A 19,740-nucleotide genomic window follows, 5' to 3' on the forward strand; every position below is an offset into this window, starting at 1 on the left:
GCACTTCAGGCAGGCTCAATCAAATACTCAAAGTATTTGAAATAAAACTTTCAATTTGAACCCATGTCTAAGTTCAGTAATTAAATGGGACTTGATAGTAAAGATCTCAGCAGTACACATTCAATGGGAAAAACTAGGGTGGAAAATATTGAGAGAGACAAAAAAAAGTTTGTGTCAGAATCATAGGATAAACCATGATTAACCAAAAACTTCACTCCACCTCACTTAAAAAGAGGTTATGCTTTACTTTCAGCTTTTCCCTTAGAACGTAGACATTTGTTGACAGGCCTAGGGGAGGAGGGGGGGTGAGACTGGGGGTCATTCAAGACTAGCACTCTAAGGTAACTGAGGCTCGGAGCCAAGTCGAGGCCTGACAGAGAGGGCCTGTGTGTGGGCAGCCACTGCCTGGTCAGTCCCAGGGTGTTTGGTGTACCTATAGAGAGGGATCACAACAACAGAGCTAGCAGCACTAAGAGGGTTGAGGTGGTTGTTATGAAGAACACAGGTTGCATCCCAAATGGCACACTATATAGTGCATTATTTTTTATCAAGGTCCTTTTGACCCACTACTGGTCAAAAGTAGTGCACTATATAAAAAGTAGGGTGCCATTTGGGACAAACACCAAAAGATACTGTTATCATGGAGGCCATGACGGTCACACACCAGTACACGATGTACAGACTTCAAGACTCTCCTTCTGAAAACATAATGTCAAACACTTACCAGTCAAGGGTGTGTAACAATCACAAGCACAACTGTTTTTGTGTGTGGCTCTTTGCTAATATTTACTGAAGCAAATTATTTTAAAAAGGGGTTTATACTGTACATGCTTATTACAAATCATAAAATCCACTACAACCACATCATAATGCATTATTCCGGTTGGCTTTAAGTAAAATGTTACCCACAATGTCGATGACTCAGAGTGAAATAGTGCCAGACTATGGCCATCAGCCAAAGGGAGGTCAAAGGGAGGGCCAGTGAGGCCTGAGAGTAGACTGGAAATAATGCATGGTAACTAAAGGTAAGGCACTCATGAAAAATTCACATGCTAGGTAAGTAGGAGGAGACTAGGAGACACTGGAGACAGAGAGAGAAGACACTCAATCAGCCACCGAGAGCCGGTAATAATCCCACTGGTTTAGAGACTGGCTCTACAACACCTGCTGCCTACCTTAGCATGAGCCCTTTTTGGTTTTTGTGGTCTTTCCTGCTGCAACGATTTAGTGTCAAAAGGTAAAGAAGGGCGATCGCACGGTTACATAGAGAATCATACATCACATTTCCCAGGTGTCAAAGGTTAGGTTCAATGAATGCTGAAAACATCTTATACATTGTATCCCAAAAACAGTCAACAATACCCACCCGTGCACTACAACAGCAAAAGGCCCAGACCAGAACAAACTCATTTCCAATAACTTCATGAAGTGCAACATACATGTGCATTCTTGGAAGGCTAAACAGAGGATAACTATGAATCCTCAAGTTACAATAAACACAGCTCATTTCTTATTAACAGTCACATTGCAGCTACATATCCTCAATCAGTAGAACAGTATCAAACAAACACACACAGATCTCTCTAGATCAGGGTCAGGATCAGTAGGTACTCACCTCTGGCACTTTAGGCGGAGGTTTCCGCACCACTTTGTCCTGCAACACTTTCTCCCTGATGCTTATGGCAACAACGTCCAGGGACCCCAGCAGGCTGTTGGGCTTGAAGGCTAGGGACAGGCCCTCGCTGGACAGCAGCTCCAGGGTGTGATAGGCTGGGTTCAGGTGGTACCGGCTGCACAGATCCACCAACAGGTCCATGAGCGCCTTGCTGCACAGAGAGGTGAAAGCAGCACAGGAAGCCAGGCTGAGTCACAGACAGGAAGCCAGGTAGAAGTAGAGTCACAGGCTCGTCAGAGTAGAGTAGAGAGTAGCGGGACAGAATAGACCAAGGTAAGTCCCTATTCTCTAGTTAGCGCACTTCTTTGACCAAGGACCACTACCTTTGACAAGACCGTTATGGGCTCTGGTCAAAAGTAGTGCACTATATAGGGAATAAGGTGTCGTTTGGGATGTGACCTGACTGACAGATAGGGTTACCTCCTTTAGCTCCAATAGGAATACCTGTAATTACACTCATGCCGCTCGGCTTACAGCATTAGATAAGCCTGCAAATTGGTACATAAAAGGCTGATTTAATGATCTGTACTCAGTGACGTGTTAAATGAAGTAGAAAGTTAAATTAATTACAGATAGGAAATCTAGCCTTAGTCAATTGACAATAAAATACCCATCTGGTCTACTTATAATATATGTATGCAGGGAAGGAAATTAAGCTAGCCTGAGGCTAGTACTTTGCAAATAGGGCTAGTAGAAAATGTGCCAAACTAGCCAGTCAGGCGAGTGGCATTTTGTATTTCAAATATCAAATGGCTCAGATTTGGCTAGAATAATGTAACCTGGGCTAGTAAAAATTGTAGTCTACTAGCCTGACTGGCCAGTGTCCTAAATCCTTCACTTGAGAATGTAGAATATCTTAATCAATCCTGATACAATGTTCTGTTTTTGAGCGTCATATGAAGTCCCATGTCATGGAATGCAGAACGTCAACTGACAAGGTGTCAAAGGGTAACTGTCAACCCAGGACAGAGAGAAACTCAAGGATGCTTTCTACTGCCTGCTGGGAGAAGACAGCTCATATGACAAAACTGCTAAAGGGCTGCTCTGAACAACCAACACAAATACCAGGGCAAAGGTTGCTCATCACAAGTCTTACAACTGCATCATAATGCATTACACATTAGCTGTAGGATGGAGAGTTATGGTTCGTTTGAAAATAACAATGTATTAATTTATACTACAACTTTCTTCTTAGAATAACATATCTAGCTAGCAAATGAGGCTTTGACAAGACACTGCAAACACAACACATTGAGCTGTATTCCCTATCATAATGAAAACAGTGTGACAAAACCCTTACACACCATAATGGAGAGGATGTTGTCTGACTGCTTCCTGCACACATGAAGAACCAGGTGATTACAAGACATTTATGACACCTGGATGAAACTCCCTTGGGTTTTATCATGCACTGAGACAGCAAAACGAATTTCCCATAAATCAAATGAGTCAGACACTTCATTTGGATTGTCCAGATTTCACATCTGTAAATGCTCTATAGATGGTCGTACTATCAACAAACTATCTGTTGATAAGCAACTGTATGCTAAGTTTACGGTTAGGGTTAGGTTTAGAATAAGGGTAGAGTTTAAGGTTAGGGCTAGAGATGTGAGATGTGATTTCTGCTCAGTAATGTGTGAATCTATATTGAACAAAAATATAAATGCAACAATTTAAAAGATTTTACAGAGTTACAGTTCATATAAGGAAATGGATGTGGATCAGAAAACCAGTACCAATCTGGTATGACCACCATTTGCCTCATGCAACGCGACACATTTCCTTCGCAAAGAGTTGATCAGGCTGTCGATTGTGACCTGTGGAATATTGTCCCACTCCTCTTCAATGGCTGTGCGAAGTTGCTGGATATTGGCGGGAACGCTGTCATTCTAGTCGATCCAGAGCATCCCAAACAATGGGTGACATATCTGGTGAGTATGCAGGCCATGGAAGAACTGGGACATTTTCAGCTTCCAAGAATTATGTACAGATCCTTGCGACATGGGGCCGTGCATTATCATGCTGAAACATGAGGTGATGGCAGCGGATGAATGGCATGACAATGGGCCTCAAGATCAAGACAATCCCGCCGGTGATCTCAAGACCATCCCAAAGAAGCCAGATGTGGAGGTCATGGACTGGCGTGGTTACATGTGGTCTGCGGTTTTGAGGCTGGTTGGTTGAACTGTCAAATTCTCTAAAACGACATTGGAGGTGCCTTATGTTAGAGAAATTAACATTCAATTCCCTTGGCAACAGCTCTAGTGGACATTCCTGCAGTCAGTATGCCAATTACACGCTCCCTCAAAACTTGGAGCCATCTATGGCATTGTGTTGTGTGATAAACCTGCACATTTTAGAGTGGCCTTTTATTGTCCCCAGCATCAGCTACTTCATATGGGGCGGCAGGGTAGCCTAGTGGTTAGAGCGTTGGACTAGTAACCGGAAGGTTGCAAGTTCAAACCCCCAAGCTGACAAGGTACAAATCTGTCGTTCTGCCCCTGAACAGGCAGTTAACCCACTGTTCCTAGGCCGTCATTGAAAATAAGAATTTGTTCTTAACTGACTTGCCTAGTAAAATAAAGGTTAAATAAAAAAAATATGCCACACCTGTCATGTGGATGGATTATCTTTACAAAGGAGAAATGCTCACTAAGTGATGTAAACAAATTTTTACAACAAATTTGAAAGTAATACGCTTTCTGTTCGAATTGGAATTTTGTTTAGTAACTAGTTGAAATGTTACTGATAGTTTAAAGATGGACTATCCAAATGAAGTGTTACCCAAATTACTTGGCAAAGAGCATCACTTAGAGTAAAAGCCAATGGAAAAGACGGCCCCAAGTGAGAGAGATGACGACCACTGTACGAGCCTGATCCCAGATCAGTTCTCTGTCCATAGCTGTTGGCAAGACTTCACAGACAGACCTGGGATCACTGTCCTATATTGGTTCACAAAAAATACTGTTAGAAACTCTCACATGCCACTCATTAACAGAAGCCCTTGTCTTGTTTTCTGCATGAGGGCTGGAGTCCTGGATGGCCTAGTCTGATTCACTCACTGCTCCAGCAGAAAAAGAGAGAGACCCTCATTAAGGCCAGAGAGGCTCTGGCAGGTCAGCTTCTCACAACACACACACAACCACACACACACACACAGAGATTCTGGGAAACTGAGGGAACCTTGAAAAGGCCTCTCCGATCAGATACCAAAAGCCACATCCACATACATAACAGAGTCTGTGAATTGAGGGTCGAAGGGTTAATGTGTACGTGTGCATATGTGACGAGTGTGTGGTGTTGCCTGTCACCTGCCGTCCACTGTGCTGCTGGTCTGGTAGCCTTGAGGCAGAGTGATGTGGAGGTCTACGCTGGTCCTCATCATGTTCTCCTTGGTGTCCATCACCATGCTGCCCATACTGCCCTGCGCTGAGCCTCCCCCGTCAGGCACTGCGTTACGGAAGATTCTCCTGGGGGCGGGCTCAGGGGCCAGGGGCGGAGGGGGGGCTCGGGACTTCATCCTCTTCCTGAAGGATGGGCATAAGGTTAGGGATAGGCATAATGCTAAAGTTTAGTTTTATAATCAGATATCTTAGAGCGAAATTGTAATTTGCAGATTGGCCGGATTGTGGCAACTTAATTCATTTCTCTATGTTGTTTTGTTTTCTCCCAGAAAAGGCAGTCATCATGGTGATTCAAAGGGAAATAGAATAGACAAGACTTTGAACAACATTGCTGTTTTGCACTGGGATAGGTGACAACGAACATAACAAAGGCAACTTGAATGGCAATGACTTTCTGTCTTTCAGTGAGATTACATAAGCAAGTCTGTCTCCAGATATACAACGGTTGTTTATTGGTTGGCAGGGTCACAGTGGTCCGTGTTGTGATACACCATTCAAATCTGACACCAAGGACTTTCCGTATCGTGATTGGTTCATTATTATAAAAACTTGATGCAGTGATCTTATTTTATAAATATAAAAAAGGGGAGGTGCTCTACAAGCCTCTCTGGGTTTTTAACCCCTCCTACACATGCTCTTTTCCTTTGCCTTTTAAACCTTTATCATATTGTTTTGTAGTTTCTTGTGTGCAAATAAATAAAACAATTATTTTATACAGTATAGAGATGATGTAACCATCTAAACACACAAGGATAAAGATAACCAGCATGCATTGCAATTCATCCAAACTCATGTCTGTCATTATACTGTATAATGCTTCAATATATAAATGAATAAATAGGCATAAGGCGGCAGCTCTACACTGCACCAAAATACATGGCACTAACTGCACTGATGGCAGGACTTTGAAAGAAGATGATGTAAATCATTAGTGGTCCTAACTTTCACTACACCTGACTCTGTATGTATTTGACACGTGTCAGGAACAAATTGTAGCCTTGTCTCAGCACACACCATTATCTCGACTATAATATACAGTTTACAATGATTCATGCCTTTCCCTTCTAGGTATGTTTAATAGCTACACACTTTCTCCCTACTGAGCAAACAACAGTATGAGATAAATCTGCGCCACTCACGTCAAGTCAGTCCTTGGGCTTTTGATTAAGCGTTCTATATATCAGTCCATGTTTATAAATCCTTCCCAAGGCCTGGGGCTACAGGGAAAAGGGCTCTTCTAGGAGCCTCGAAGACAACTTGTTCTGTGAAGGTGGAGAGTAGGCGTGCATGTGAACATTCAACAAACTACCGTGCTTAGACTCTAACCTCACCTAAGTTAATTATTAATAACTAAGTCCGGCATCCGTCCACAGCCCCAGAGTAATTGAACCATTGAACCACAATTGTTCAAAACAAAACACCAAAGAGAGGGCGATGAAATGAAAATAACTTCATGATCAAAACCAGTGTACTGCAGTATACCACTATGAATGGGTCAGGGAGAGTGCACCTGTGTGTTTGATATTGAGACAACAACTCGTACACCTCCGCTCGAGACTGAGATCTTAGCATGCCCTTGTCTCCAGAGTCAGCCAACGCACACACACGCGCGCACACACACACACACACACACACACACACACACACACACACACACACACACACACACACACACACACACACACACACACACACACACACACACACACACACACACACACACACACACACTTTTGGGCGATGAGAGAATCTCCTAAAGAGAGAAGAAAACTCAGTTCCTGAGCTGGGCAGTAAGTGCAGTTTCCTGAGTGACTGGGTTACAAATGGACCTTTCACAGAACCACTCAGTCCGCTCTCTCCACTTCATTGGCCAGTTGTGAAAGGAATCAACCCGAGATATTATTTTTTAATTGAACACACAATCCAATGGAAACACAAAGAAGATTTTGTTGAACGACTGTGAGAAGGTCACTTCTGGTGACTTTTTTTAAAGGACATTGTACTCCAAAATACATGAAAATTAAATTATGTTCTCTTCCTTTGAAACGAATCTGTAAATCAAGGACAGTTTCTATAATTCTATATTAACCCTAACTGGGTGCAGATGTCAATTCAGTGTCTATTCCACGTTGGTTCAACATCATTTCATTTAAATTATGTGGAAACAAAGTTGATTCAACCAGTGTGCCCAAAGCGCGCCTCGGCAAAATAAAACAAATACTACTAATAATTAAATAAAGGTTAAAAATGTTTTTTGAAGTAGTGGCAATGATTTAGTAAATCCAGTGCCTTCAGAAAGTATTCACACCCCTTTACTTTTCCACAATTGTTGGTGTTACAGCCTGAAATTAAAATGGATTCAATTGAGATCTTGTGTCTACACACAATACCCCATAAAGTCAAAGTGCAATGTTGATTGTAGAACAATTCCTTTAAAAATTTTAAAGCTGAAATGTCTTAAGTCAATAAGTATTCAACCCCTTTGTTATGTCAAGCCTAAATAAGTTCAGGAGTAAAAATGTGCTTAACAAGTCACATAATAAATGTTGCATGGACTCAATCCATATTCAATATGGTGGTTAAGATGATTTTTTAATGACTACCCAATCTCTGTACCCCACACATACAGATAATTGTAAGGTCCCTCAATCGAGTAGTGAATTTTAAGCACAGACTCAACCACAAAGAACACACAAAGTGTGGCAAAGAAATGAACATTTTGTCCTGAATACAAAGCGTAATGTTTGGAGCAAATCCAATACAACACATCACTGAGTATCACTCTTCATATTTTCAAGCATGGTGGTGGTTGCATCATAATATGGGTATGCTTGTCATCAGCAAGGGTTAGCCTAAATCTACACTGGAGTTGCATACCACCACGACATTATATGTTCCTGAGTGACCCCAGTTACAGTTTTGGCTTAAATCAGCTTGGAAATCTATAGCAATACTTGAAAATGGCTGTCTAGCAATCATCAACAATCCATTTCAATAATGTTTTAAAGAATAATGGGCAAATACTGTCCAGTCCAGGTGGGCAAAGCTCTTAGAGACTTACCCCCAAAGACTCACAGCTGTAATCATTGCAGGATTACATTGCAGTAGGGATTGTCATAGATAGTTACAGTATGATATGGTCAACAACACCACAGTACAGCACAGCACAGGGCACTACAGTAGGGAGTATCCAGTGACTAACCAACCAGCTAGGTGTTGAGAGGAGTGGCCTACTACTGCTATAAACCTAACCTAGCTGTTTAGACCCAGTGGGAGTGTGTAAGCATCACAACAAGCCCCACAGCACAGGAAGCGCAGTAGCTGTAGGGTATCTAGCTAACCAGTGAATAGGTACTACTTCTATAATCTGACCTGGTAGTTTGTTACCCTGGTGTTGTGTTAGACTGATTACGAGATTAGTCTCTGTGTGCTTGGGACTGTTCACATTCCAAGGCCCAAATAAGACTCTGCTCCACTCTAGGCAACTATCCAGTTAGAATAAGTCAACCCCTCTGTGCTCTTTCTGCCACAGGGCTCAAGTTCATATCAATAATGCTCTCTGTTGTATTTGACAACAATAAAGGAAGCAGTGAGTCAGTGGGAGATACAACTCACTCTGCAAGGAAAGACTGATAAGAGCTTGTACTGTATGAGGTTCATAAGTTATCCTGACAAAATCATTCTGGAAATATAAATATTCCTTCCTTCCCTGGGTCTTATTAAAATAGTGGAATATGTTAGTAGAGTTTTGTACTGTAGTGTATTAGAAGCAGGGAAGCAGGAGCCAGTCTAAACTGATGAAGAGAGACGTACACAATGACAACCTGTCATTTTAGAAGATGAAGGTAGGGGAAACACTAGCTGCATCCCAAATGGCACCCTAATCTGTATATGGTGCATCACTTTTGAGCAGAGCCCTATAGGCCCCGGTCAATCTAATGCAGTGCACTATAAAGTGAATAGTGCACCATTTGGGACGCAGAGACTGTGGTGAGAGACACCTGTCATGGCCAGTTCTATGCAGCACAATGGGATTAGACCCAAACAATGGGAGCACTATCCTTTAAAAAGTAGACACTGCATTTAGGCATACTATGGAGTAATAAAACAAAAGTGACCCATTTCACTCCAACAGACATGTATTTTACTGACCATAATTAGCATATGAAATACCTGCATATTATTCGTAACTACATACTATACTACATATGAACTAGGATCCTATTGGAACATACGCACAGTACACAAATAGTAGTAAGGTAAAGGAAAATCTTAATATTCTATTTCCTGATATTATAGTGCTTTTCTTAGCATACAATAACATGAAGGAACTGATCAAAATATAAACATTGAAGATTTGATTTAAATGTTTTTATTCATAATATGAAAGGAGAAAGAGGAGAATAAACAAGTAAATATCAGGAAATATAATACTTATTTGGATAATTATATAGTTCACCCATTGTTCTCATTGTCTGCTAAAGCAGCTTGATCTGGTTTTAGAAATCTTTGGCCATCTCATTTGGGATCTTTCAATACCACAACAGACTAGCTATTGATTAAGGACTGAGGGAAAAAAAAATCTGCCTTCATTTGGAGGGTGTCCAAGTGCTGAGAGAGAAAGAAAGAGAGACTGTCAGCACACATCAATGAGAGACTGTGGATTGCTACTAGTGTTCCCATAGACTTCCAGTAATTGAGCCAACGACTATCTACATGTATTTAAAAGAACATCTCGGCAGAAATATATATATATATAAAAAGCCTCCTGAGTGGCGCAGCGGTCTAAGGCACTGCTTCGCGGTGATCGGGTCACTACAGACCCGAGTTCAATCCCATGCCATGACGCAGCCGGATGCAACCGGGAGACCGATGAGGCGGCACATCATTGTCCCAGCTTCGTCCGGGATAGGGAAGGGTTTGGCCTGCTGGGATGTCCTTGTCCCATTGTGCTCTGGTGACTCCTGTGGAGGGCTGGGCGCATGCACACAGACATCGGTCCCCAGTTGTATGGTGATTCCTCTGACACATTGGTGTGGCTGGCTTCCGGGTTACGAGAGCAGTGTGTCAAGAAGCAGTGCGGCTTGGCAGGGTTGTGTTTCGGAGGACGCATGGCTCTCGACCTTCGCCTCTCCTGAGTCCATATGGGAGTTGCAGCAATGGGACAATTGGATATCACGAAAAAGGGGTAAAAAGTTACAAATTAAATAAATAAATAAATAAATATATATATATACACACATATACACACAACTGTTCAAGAGTTTGGGGTCACTTAGAAATATCCTTGTTTTTGAAAGAAAAGCTAATTTTTTGTCCATTAAGGAACAGACGCCTCACAAGTACTCAACTGGTAGCTTCATTAAATAGTACCCGCAAAACACCAGTCTCAACGTCAACAGTGAAGAGGCGACTCCGGGATGCTGGCCTTCCAGGCAGAGTTGCAAAGAAAAAGCCATATGTCAGACTGTCCAATAAAAACAAAAGATGAAGATGTGCAAAAGAACACAGACACTGGACAGAGGAACTCTGCCTAGAAGGACAGCATCCCGGAGTCGTCTCTTCACTGTTGACGTTGAGACTGGTGTTTTGCGGGTACTATTTCATGAAGCTGCCAGTTGAGGACTTGTGAGGCGTCTGTTTTTAAAACTAGACACTAATGTATTTATCCTCTTGCTCAGTTGTGCACCGGGGCCCCGACTCCTCTTTCAATTTTGGTTAGGGCCAGTTTGCGCTGATCTGTGAAGGGAGTAGTACACAGCGTTGTACGAGATCTTCAGTTTCTTGGCAATTTCTCGCATGGAATAGCCTTCATTTCTCAGAACAAGAATAGACTGACGAGTTTCAGAAGAAAGTTCTTTGTTTCTGGCCATTTTGAGCCTGTAATCGAACCCACAAATGCTGATTCTCCAGACACTAAACTAGACTAAAGAAGGCCAGTTTGATTGCTTCATTAATCAGAACAACAGTTTTCAGCTGTACTAACATAATTGCAAAAGGGTTTTCTAATGATCAATTGGCCTTTTAAAATGATAAACTTGGATTAGCTAACACAACGTGCCATTGGAACACAGGAGTGATGGTTGCTGATAATGGGCCTCTGTACGCCTATGTAGATATTCCATTTTAAAAAATCTGCCGTTTCCAGCTACAATAGTAATTTACAACAATAACAATGTCTACACTGTATTTCTGATCAATTCAATGTTATTTTGCCTCCCGGGTGGCACAGTGGTCTAGGGCAATGCATAGCAGTGCTAGCTGTGCCACCAGAGACCCTGGGTTCACGCCCAGGCTCTGTCGCAGCCGGCCGCGGGGCGACGCACAATTGGCCAAACGTCGTCCGGGTTAGGGAGGGCTTGGCCGGTAGTGATATCCTTGTCTCATCGCGCGCGACTCCTGTGGCGGGCCGGGCGCAGTGCTCGCTAACCAGGTCGCCAGGTACACGGTGTTTCCTCTGACCCATTGGTGCGGCTGGCTTCCAGGTTGGATGCGCGCTGTGTTAAAGCAGTGTGGCTTGGTTGGGTTGTGTTTCGGAGGACGCATGGCTTCGACCTTCGTCTCTCCCGAGCCTGTACGGAGTTGTAGCGATGAGACAAGATAGTAACTACTAACAATTGGATACCACAAAATTGGGGAGAAAAGGGGGTAAAATTCACACAATTTGTATTTTTTTTAATGCTATTTTAAAACTGACAAAAAAATGGCTTTTCTTTCATAAACAAGGAAATTTCTAAGTAATTACTTTTGAACGGTAGTATGTATATAAATATATACACATACATACACACACACAAAATACCAGTCAAAAGTTTGGACACACCTACTCATTCAAACGTTTTTGTTTATTTTTACTATTTTCTACATTGTAGAATAACAGTGAATACACCAAAACCAAGTGAAGCTGGTTGAGATAATGCCAAGAGTGTGCAAAGCTTTCATCAAGGCAAAGGGTGGCTGCTTTGAAGAATCTCAAATAAATTTTGATTTGTTTAACACTTTTTTGCATACTACATGATTCCATGTGTTATTTCATAGTTTTGATGTATTCACTGTTATTCTACAATTATTCTAGAAAATAGTAAAAATAAAGAAAACCCTGGAATGAGTAGATGTGTCCAAACGTTTGGCTGGTACTGTGTGTGTGTGTGTGTATATAAAAATTAAAAATATTTTTTGCAGCGGTTGCAACAATTTAGAGCCACCTCTGCTAAAATAATATAGGGGAAACACTAGCTTGAGAAGCTCTTTAACCCTTCCACACGTAAGAACTAATGCTATTCTTGTCGGTTGTCACTTGAGTTTCCCCCCTATTGAGCAGAGGACAGACAGTGAATACCCTCACCCTCAGCCACTCCACAGAGCAACAATGGCAGCATGCTCTCTGGGAGCCATGTGTTCTCATAGCAACCTATATTTACACCACTAGGAGAGAGAAAGACTTGCTCTCTATTTGGTAGCAGCTGGGTATTTATGACTGATAGAAGTATCCTGCAAAAAGTGAATGACCCACATGCATCTAGGGGACATTTGAGCTCCACAGAGGCATTTGTTTGCAGTTGCTGAGAGCATGCAGCTTCCTAATTCAGCATATGCCCTGACTCTCAAATTACAAACCACTCGAAGGGGTAGACTAAAGCCCACCCTGTTTTATTGCTGAGATGGCAAGGTCTTCATTGGCTTTCTGATGATAACAACCTGGCCTGTGCTCTCTGAAGTGTCCATTTAAAACTGTATTTGGCTCTACTACAATACAATACAATACCCAGTTCTCTGAGCACAGTAACACGGAAAACACCAACAGGTAGCCTAAAGTCAAATCAGTATAATAATTTTTTTTTACCAAGAACTAGATCATGAAGGTTGTATTGGTTTTTAAATGAAAACATAAGCCCACGAATATTTTGATATATTTGCCTTGCTGTTTTCATTATGTTGAGGTTATGGTTCGCGGTGTATCCAAAGTTTTTGGGGGTGTATTATTTTTGTTGCGTATAGATTTAAAATGTTTCTCCTTTTAGATAATGATAGCGGGTGAGTCACTATGGAGGCCTATGTGGATGTTTCGGTTGTAGACTATGTATTACGTTCCAGTCTAGAGCACTCCAACATCAGACACTCCTCCCCCCCATGGCCTCTTCCCAAATGCCATGCTCTATCATTACCCACCCACACACGCTACACCATGCTCAGAATACTCCAGCTCTGCTAGCCTCGGACCATTACACACCATGCTCAGAATACTCCAGCTCTGCTAGCCTCGAACCATTACACACCATGCTCAGAATACTCCAGCTCTGCTAGCCTCGGACCATTACACACCATGCTCAGAATACTCCAGCTCTGCTAGCCTCGGACCATTACACACCATGCTCAGAATACTCCAGCTCTGCTAGCCTCGGACCATTACACACCATGCTCAGAATACTCCAGCTCTGCTAGCCTCGAACCATTACACACCATGCTCAGAATACTCCAGCTCTGCTAGCCTCGGACCATTACACACCATGCTCAGAATACTCCAGCTCTGCTAGCCTCGGACCATTACACACCATGCTCAGAATACTCCAGCTCTGCTAGCCTCGAACCATTACACACCATGCTCAGAATACTCCAGCTCTGCTAGCCTCGAACCATTACACACCATGCTCAGAATACTCCAGCTCTGCTAGCCTCGAACCATTACACACCATGCTCAGAATACTCCAGCTCTGCTAGCCTCGGACCATTACACACCATGCTCAGAATACTCCAGCTCTGCTAGCCTCGGACAATTCTTTTAGCATCCCATATTACTGCAGATATGTTAGTGTCCCAAAGAGCACCCTATTTCTATATAGTGCACTACTTTTGACCAGGGTTCATAGGGCTTTGATCAAAAGTAGGGAACTATGTAGAGAATAGGTTGCCATTTGGGAAGCAGTCTAAGTCTCTGCTCTGATCCACTGACCGCTTCAGACCCCGGTCTCAGACCAACTCTTACTTAGCCATGACCCATGTCATGAGAAGACCTGTCCCCTTTAATAGAGACCGTGTTCCACGTGTGTCTGGACAGGATTCAGTCTCTCTCAGAACCTAATCCTTGAGGATTGCACATGCCAGTGCAAACAAGAGACCCCTATACTGTATAGCCAACCCTTTACACCAGGTCTGCATCCCTACAGTATATAGTGCACTACTTTTGTACCAGAGCCCTATGGGCCAAGGTCAAAAGTAGTGCGCTATATAAGGAGTAGTGTGTCATTTGAGATGCAGACCAGGATTATACTGTATAACCTGGCCCTCTAGACCAGCTGCTGTGTGTGTGAAACCATCCCTTATGGAGGGTAATATCCCACAGGACAGGGAGTAGAGCACTGAGCAGTGGGGACTGGGGAGGGAGGGCACAGAACAGCAGGAAATAACAATTAGCTTGTTCCATACTCCCTAAGCAACTCCCTCAATTAACAAAGCTCTGCTGCAGGGAAGGACTCAGAGAAACACATATTATACCACTCCTTTTTAGCCATAGACACTTCCAGTCAGAATGAGACAAACATATGATTATGGTATTTGTTAAATAAGGGGAGGCTACTGCAGTAAAGGTGTGAAAGAGGAAATAGATGTAAACTAGTGTCAGTACTAGCATCACCGTATGATAACCTAAAGCATCATTATAATCAACAGCTGCTCTTCCACTTCCTCAGAGTCTGCCATCCACAGTGTGATGGTGCAGGTGAAGTAACAACCAAACCAACCAATGTAAGAACAATGCCATTAATGAACACAGGATTACTACCACACCTAAACTAATATTTCGGGCTAGTCTCAACTGTACTGTACACTGATCAGTCTTCATCTCAAACCCACCTACCACACAATCCTCAGACTACACAGCCTGACAGTGGCCCAAAATAGGTCCTGTAGCTTAGTGCTCAACTTGTGTTCAAACAGCCCCTCATATCCACCATGCAGGAGAGGACAGTGCAACTAGTCAACAGACTGCTGTAGAGTAATGACACACTTAAAACGTGTTCATTTTGCCCTCTTGACTACAATAATTACATTCCCTAAAATGGTATGCATGTGTGTCTACATAATTATGATGTAACCTACCAATAAGTTGAAACGTATTCTCTTCAAAACTATTCTTACTTGAGTTGTAACTGCGTAAACAATAGTAAAACTGATAGGGCAGGTCCCAATACAAGTAGAGCATATGCACTGAAGAGTCCATGGAAGTAATGAATCTGCTGCGTGTGGTAGCAGTCAGAATTATTTGTTAAAGACTAGTGCCAGGCAGTCAGAGAACTATTTATAAAGACTAGTGCCAGGCAGTCAGAGAACTATTTATAAAGACTAGTGCCAGGCAGTCAGGTCATTTTAAACCCGATGGCCAGTAAAACAGGAGTAGTTATTTCCAGCCATTTACCACCGCCAACAGTACATCACTGCTCTCTCATCTTGCAAAAAGCTTAAAATGATCTTCTCTTGAAAAACAAATAGAAATGCCTGCTCTGTAGACAATTTGGGCTTAGACCCATTAATACACCCTTATAGATGGTCCCTTAGCTCAGACACAACAACACCAGGCCCAGGCATTTACAGTAGTAAACACACACAATTCTAATTAAGACTGTTGGCCTAGGTCTGTACACTTGAGCCTTTTAGACCTGGGACTGGGACTGCTCATAGCCCCTAAAAACACACACAATGCTCCAATTCACACAAAAGAGAAACAACAAATAGACTCAAGCTAACTCCAGAGGAGTTATACTATAACTGTTTGTCACAATATACAGGGAGTTTGTCACAATATACAGGGAGTATCAGGGAGTATCAGGGAGTATCCACATGGTTGAAACCATGGTTGAAACCAAAATATTAAGCGGGACTATTCTGCAATTGTGTCATCTTCTTTATGACAATGTGCAAAATAAATATACACATAAAATTAAACACATACTGTTGTGATCAGGATTGGACTCCCTATAACGTCCTATAGCACAATAAGGCAGAGCAGGGCTAGGAAGAGCAAGGCTCTCTGGGCTAGCTAACCAAAAAAGGCTGTCTGGAATCTCAGGATGTCTGAAAGTTTTGTCCCAAATGACGCCCTAATCCCTATGTAGTGTACTACTTTTGACCATAGGACACTGGTCAAGCGTAGTGCACAATACTATATTGGAAATAGGGTGCCATTTGGGACATAACCCATCTCCTCAGAAGTGGACATTCTTACCTCCATGTGAGTGTTTTATGGGCTCCGTTTCACTTTAAACCTCCCTTCTTGTTCTTGCCATGTAAAATAAAGCTGCTAACGCCTCTGTGATGACATTAGGCTGTTCTCCTTTTGTCAGTAAGTCAGCTAACAGATGGCAGATGTCATAGTAATCTAAAGAGAACCTTTTTACCAACTGGTAAAGGTAATACATTTGACATGTTTCGTTGGGATTTAAAAAAATATTAATCTAATAACTGAGTCGTTCCCCGAAAAGAGTGCCTTTTGCATCCTTTCATATTTTAAGAAGAAATTGTGGACAAATATTGAATTTGAAAAACCTGTTATATTAAATAAAGTACCCTTTCATATAGATCACATAGAAATAAAACTTTTAGCATTTTGACATGTCCCTCTGACTTCCAGGAAGATTTTAACTCACTTAACCCCAGGTTTTCACCATCATTGTAAAGCCATAGTTTTGTTGCTTTGATAGTCATTTCTGAAAACTATTATTTATCTCATGTGATTAGTGATTCATTTTAAGGTGATCATTTAAAAAAATAATAATAATTAAGGTCAGCCCTGTTGACCTCACATTCATTAAAAAAAATAATAACATTGATCATCTTAATAGTCAAATCATAGTCTAAAAGCAAGTGAACTGGTTCTACTCTTTTTGTTATTTTTTTTAAAACAATTTGCTGGTATTTTGTGGTGGAAAACTGAGCGGATCGAGCATAACACATCTATCTACCTTGTTACCAAAACTAGAAATATTTTACAAATGTTTTGTTGTTGTGAAGCTTGCATTTAATATTCCCTCCCTGTTGCACACAACAAGCTTCCATTCTCCCTGTCAAGGGGATTTAATGTCTGATTTAATAAGTCCTCAACCCTGTAAATAGGCACTTACTACAGTAATTTCTTTATTTAATCTCTTGAGATAGGAAAACCAGTTTTTTAATAAGTTGAACGTGCTCTTTACGACATAAAACAAATTTGATTTTACTTATTTATTTATTTTTGCCAAGTTACACTACTCAAAAGGCACCTAATCAATGGAATGACACATCTACTGCTTTTCTTGGCCAGGGATCACTTGAAAAAGAGATTTGAAAAATGTTCAGTCAATGGGAACAACCAAGGAAATGGCACCATTGGTCTCCAGAGGGACAGGCAGAGCAGAGAGGAATGTTCAGCAACTGCTGTCTTTAAATAACCACTATTCATCATGTGCTTTCTGCAACATGTCATAGGAGGTGATTATATAAAAGCCTTCAGCGGGGTGGAGGAGATGCAGGACCATGGGTGCAAAATAAAAAGGATTTGGTTTACTTGCAGGTAATAAGGGTTGTGGACCTCAGCCTCCCACAACAACACCAGTAAATAGATTCTACCACATTATGACGTCTGAAGGATAGAACGTGTTTCTGCACAAAAAGATATAGAATAATAACTATACAACAATCCCAGTACTGAAGAGTCCGATTTACGTCTGTAAGAAGATTTGCATTACACTGTATGATGTAATTGTGTAGATTAGGATAGATTTAAAGTGCCTAAACAGCGTAACCCAGCCATTTTAGAGATGATGTTTTGTGTTGCCTTGGCCAATGGGAAGAAGATGCAGCATATTGAGTCAACAACAACAGAGGTGACAAAAGAACTACAGAGACAGTACAAATGCAGTAACTGCCACTGCACAAAAGCTTCTGTTGTGGACTGGCCCATAGTTGTTTTCCAATCAGGGGTCATGCAAGTTGTTTCCATAGAATTCAACTACACTGGAATTCTCTGCCTGTCAATACATACAATACTGTATGCTATGGCTTTTGATGTGTCTACTGACAACTACAGAGAGAGAAAGACTGTTTTAGGCTTACAACAATTCATGAAGTGTATATTGTTTTTAAAGAATATAGCCTCATATATATATATATATATATATATGCAAAGGCCTGCTAGGTGACATATAGGCATTCTCCATGTTTCTCTTGTATCAAGTCACCTTATGACCAAGTCTGTCTCCATCACCAATTCCTCAATATTATGATAATTGGATTGTTTGAACATGTATTCAAACACAATACTTATTAATATACACATTTGGAGTGGGAAAGACAAACAGTTATTAGAGACCTCAAATTCCTCACACTTACCCTATTGGAGGTTTTGTGGCTGTGTTGACTTCTCCAAAATCCATCTCTGCATGTGGCAATATCCAACTTCAATGGTAAACGTTTGGCTATCCTCAATATTTTCCTTTTGTCCTGTCATCTGTCATCAAGGACACCAAAGCTCTACTGATATCTAAACCCGTTGATATCCAAATAACCGATAGAAGGACAAAAACAAAACAAAAAAAGTGTTATTTTATCATTTATAATTCTTAAACATTGGTGATATTTTTCTAATGAAACAATAGTTGAGAATTGTGTGTGGTTACTTCTAGGCGACAATTCAGTCAACACAATGTCAGTAGGCTAGGCTATTAAAAAAAAAAAATGTTTCACATTAATTACAAAATAGGATTTATTGGTCCCTACAAAAGTGACTGCTCAAATTTGACAGTAATTTGCAGACTAAAGTCCTGCAACATAGTAACAGTTGTCTTCACAACAAAAAGTCGCAGCGCAGAGGTAAAAATAACCGCATAAACATTCAGGGTGTGATAGGTATAATAGTTTACTTACGTCGACTCAAACATTGTTTTAATTCATATTCACATAACAAGTAATTGCAAATCGATTTCGGAAATAATCCGTGTAAATGCCGGTTGTCCCTGTTCTAGTCCGAGCCCGCCTTCGTCAGCACTGAAATGTCAATCATGCTCATTGGGAATTCACTGCCACTTCTTGCCAGCTCCAGAAGGCGATCGAGCAGTAGAATTGGGACGCACTCAAGGCAACAGTTTTCACCAGTCTCATTTTGTTTTACTGAGACCCACATGTAACTTAAAACACACTCACGTTTTGATCGCTGTTTATATATTAATACAACTATTCTACTAAATATGTAATATGCTAATAATTGCATATATCTCTGTGGAAAGAATGAGTCCATTTTATAGGCAGGCTGTAAAGTGACACTATCTGGACATAGTGAGCATATTAAAAGGTTATTTATATTGAGTTAAACGAACGCATTGATAATGAAGAACTCACAGTTGCGAATTTCATAAATCTCTGCTTTATCCTATTGAAAATCGAACTACTTGAATTTAAACCCTGGATCCCAGAATCCCTTGCAATAATTAATTCACTTTATCACCCCGCCCATTTCTTTGCGCACAACAACAGCCGACATTACACACATCGCTGATCATCCAAGAATATCGAGAGAACATTGATATTTCAATGTTCAAATAAAAAACTGAAATGAACAGAAACTAAAAATATATTTCTGACTTTACAGTAATGTAATTCTAGTGTTAGATAGTTATCATTGCACAAAGATGATGG

General features: G+C 41.3%; 1 protein-coding gene across 6 annotated transcripts in view; it reads right to left on the bottom strand.

Annotated features, from left to right (window-relative positions):
* Positions 1-19,517, bottom strand: part of LOC109901703 (protein cordon-bleu) — a 58,126-nt gene extending 38,609 nt beyond the window's left edge. For 2 of the 6 annotated variants that reach the window (XM_031786913.1, XM_020497683.2), the window contains exons 1-4: positions 18,973-19,175; positions 18,439-18,589; positions 4,987-5,202; positions 1,616-1,826 (exon numbers count right to left, since the gene is read on the bottom strand). In XM_031786913.1, coding sequence (XP_031642773.1) covers positions 1,616-1,826; positions 4,987-5,202; positions 18,439-18,482 — 471 coding nt within the window. In that variant the 5' untranslated portion in view covers positions 18,483-18,589; positions 18,973-19,175. Of the gene's footprint in view, positions 1-1,615; positions 1,827-4,986; positions 5,203-18,438; positions 18,590-18,972; positions 19,181-19,443 lie in introns of those variants that run through there. The other 4 variants (XM_031786910.1, XM_031786909.1, XM_031786911.1 and 1 more) reach the window with 4 other exon arrangements.
* Between the last annotated feature and the right edge of the window lie 223 nt (positions 19,518-19,740).

The sequence above is a fragment of the Oncorhynchus kisutch genome, linkage group LG13 (assembly GCF_002021735.2).
Source record: "Oncorhynchus kisutch isolate 150728-3 linkage group LG13, Okis_V2, whole genome shotgun sequence".
Lineage (NCBI taxonomy): Eukaryota > Metazoa > Chordata > Actinopteri > Salmoniformes > Salmonidae > Oncorhynchus > Oncorhynchus kisutch.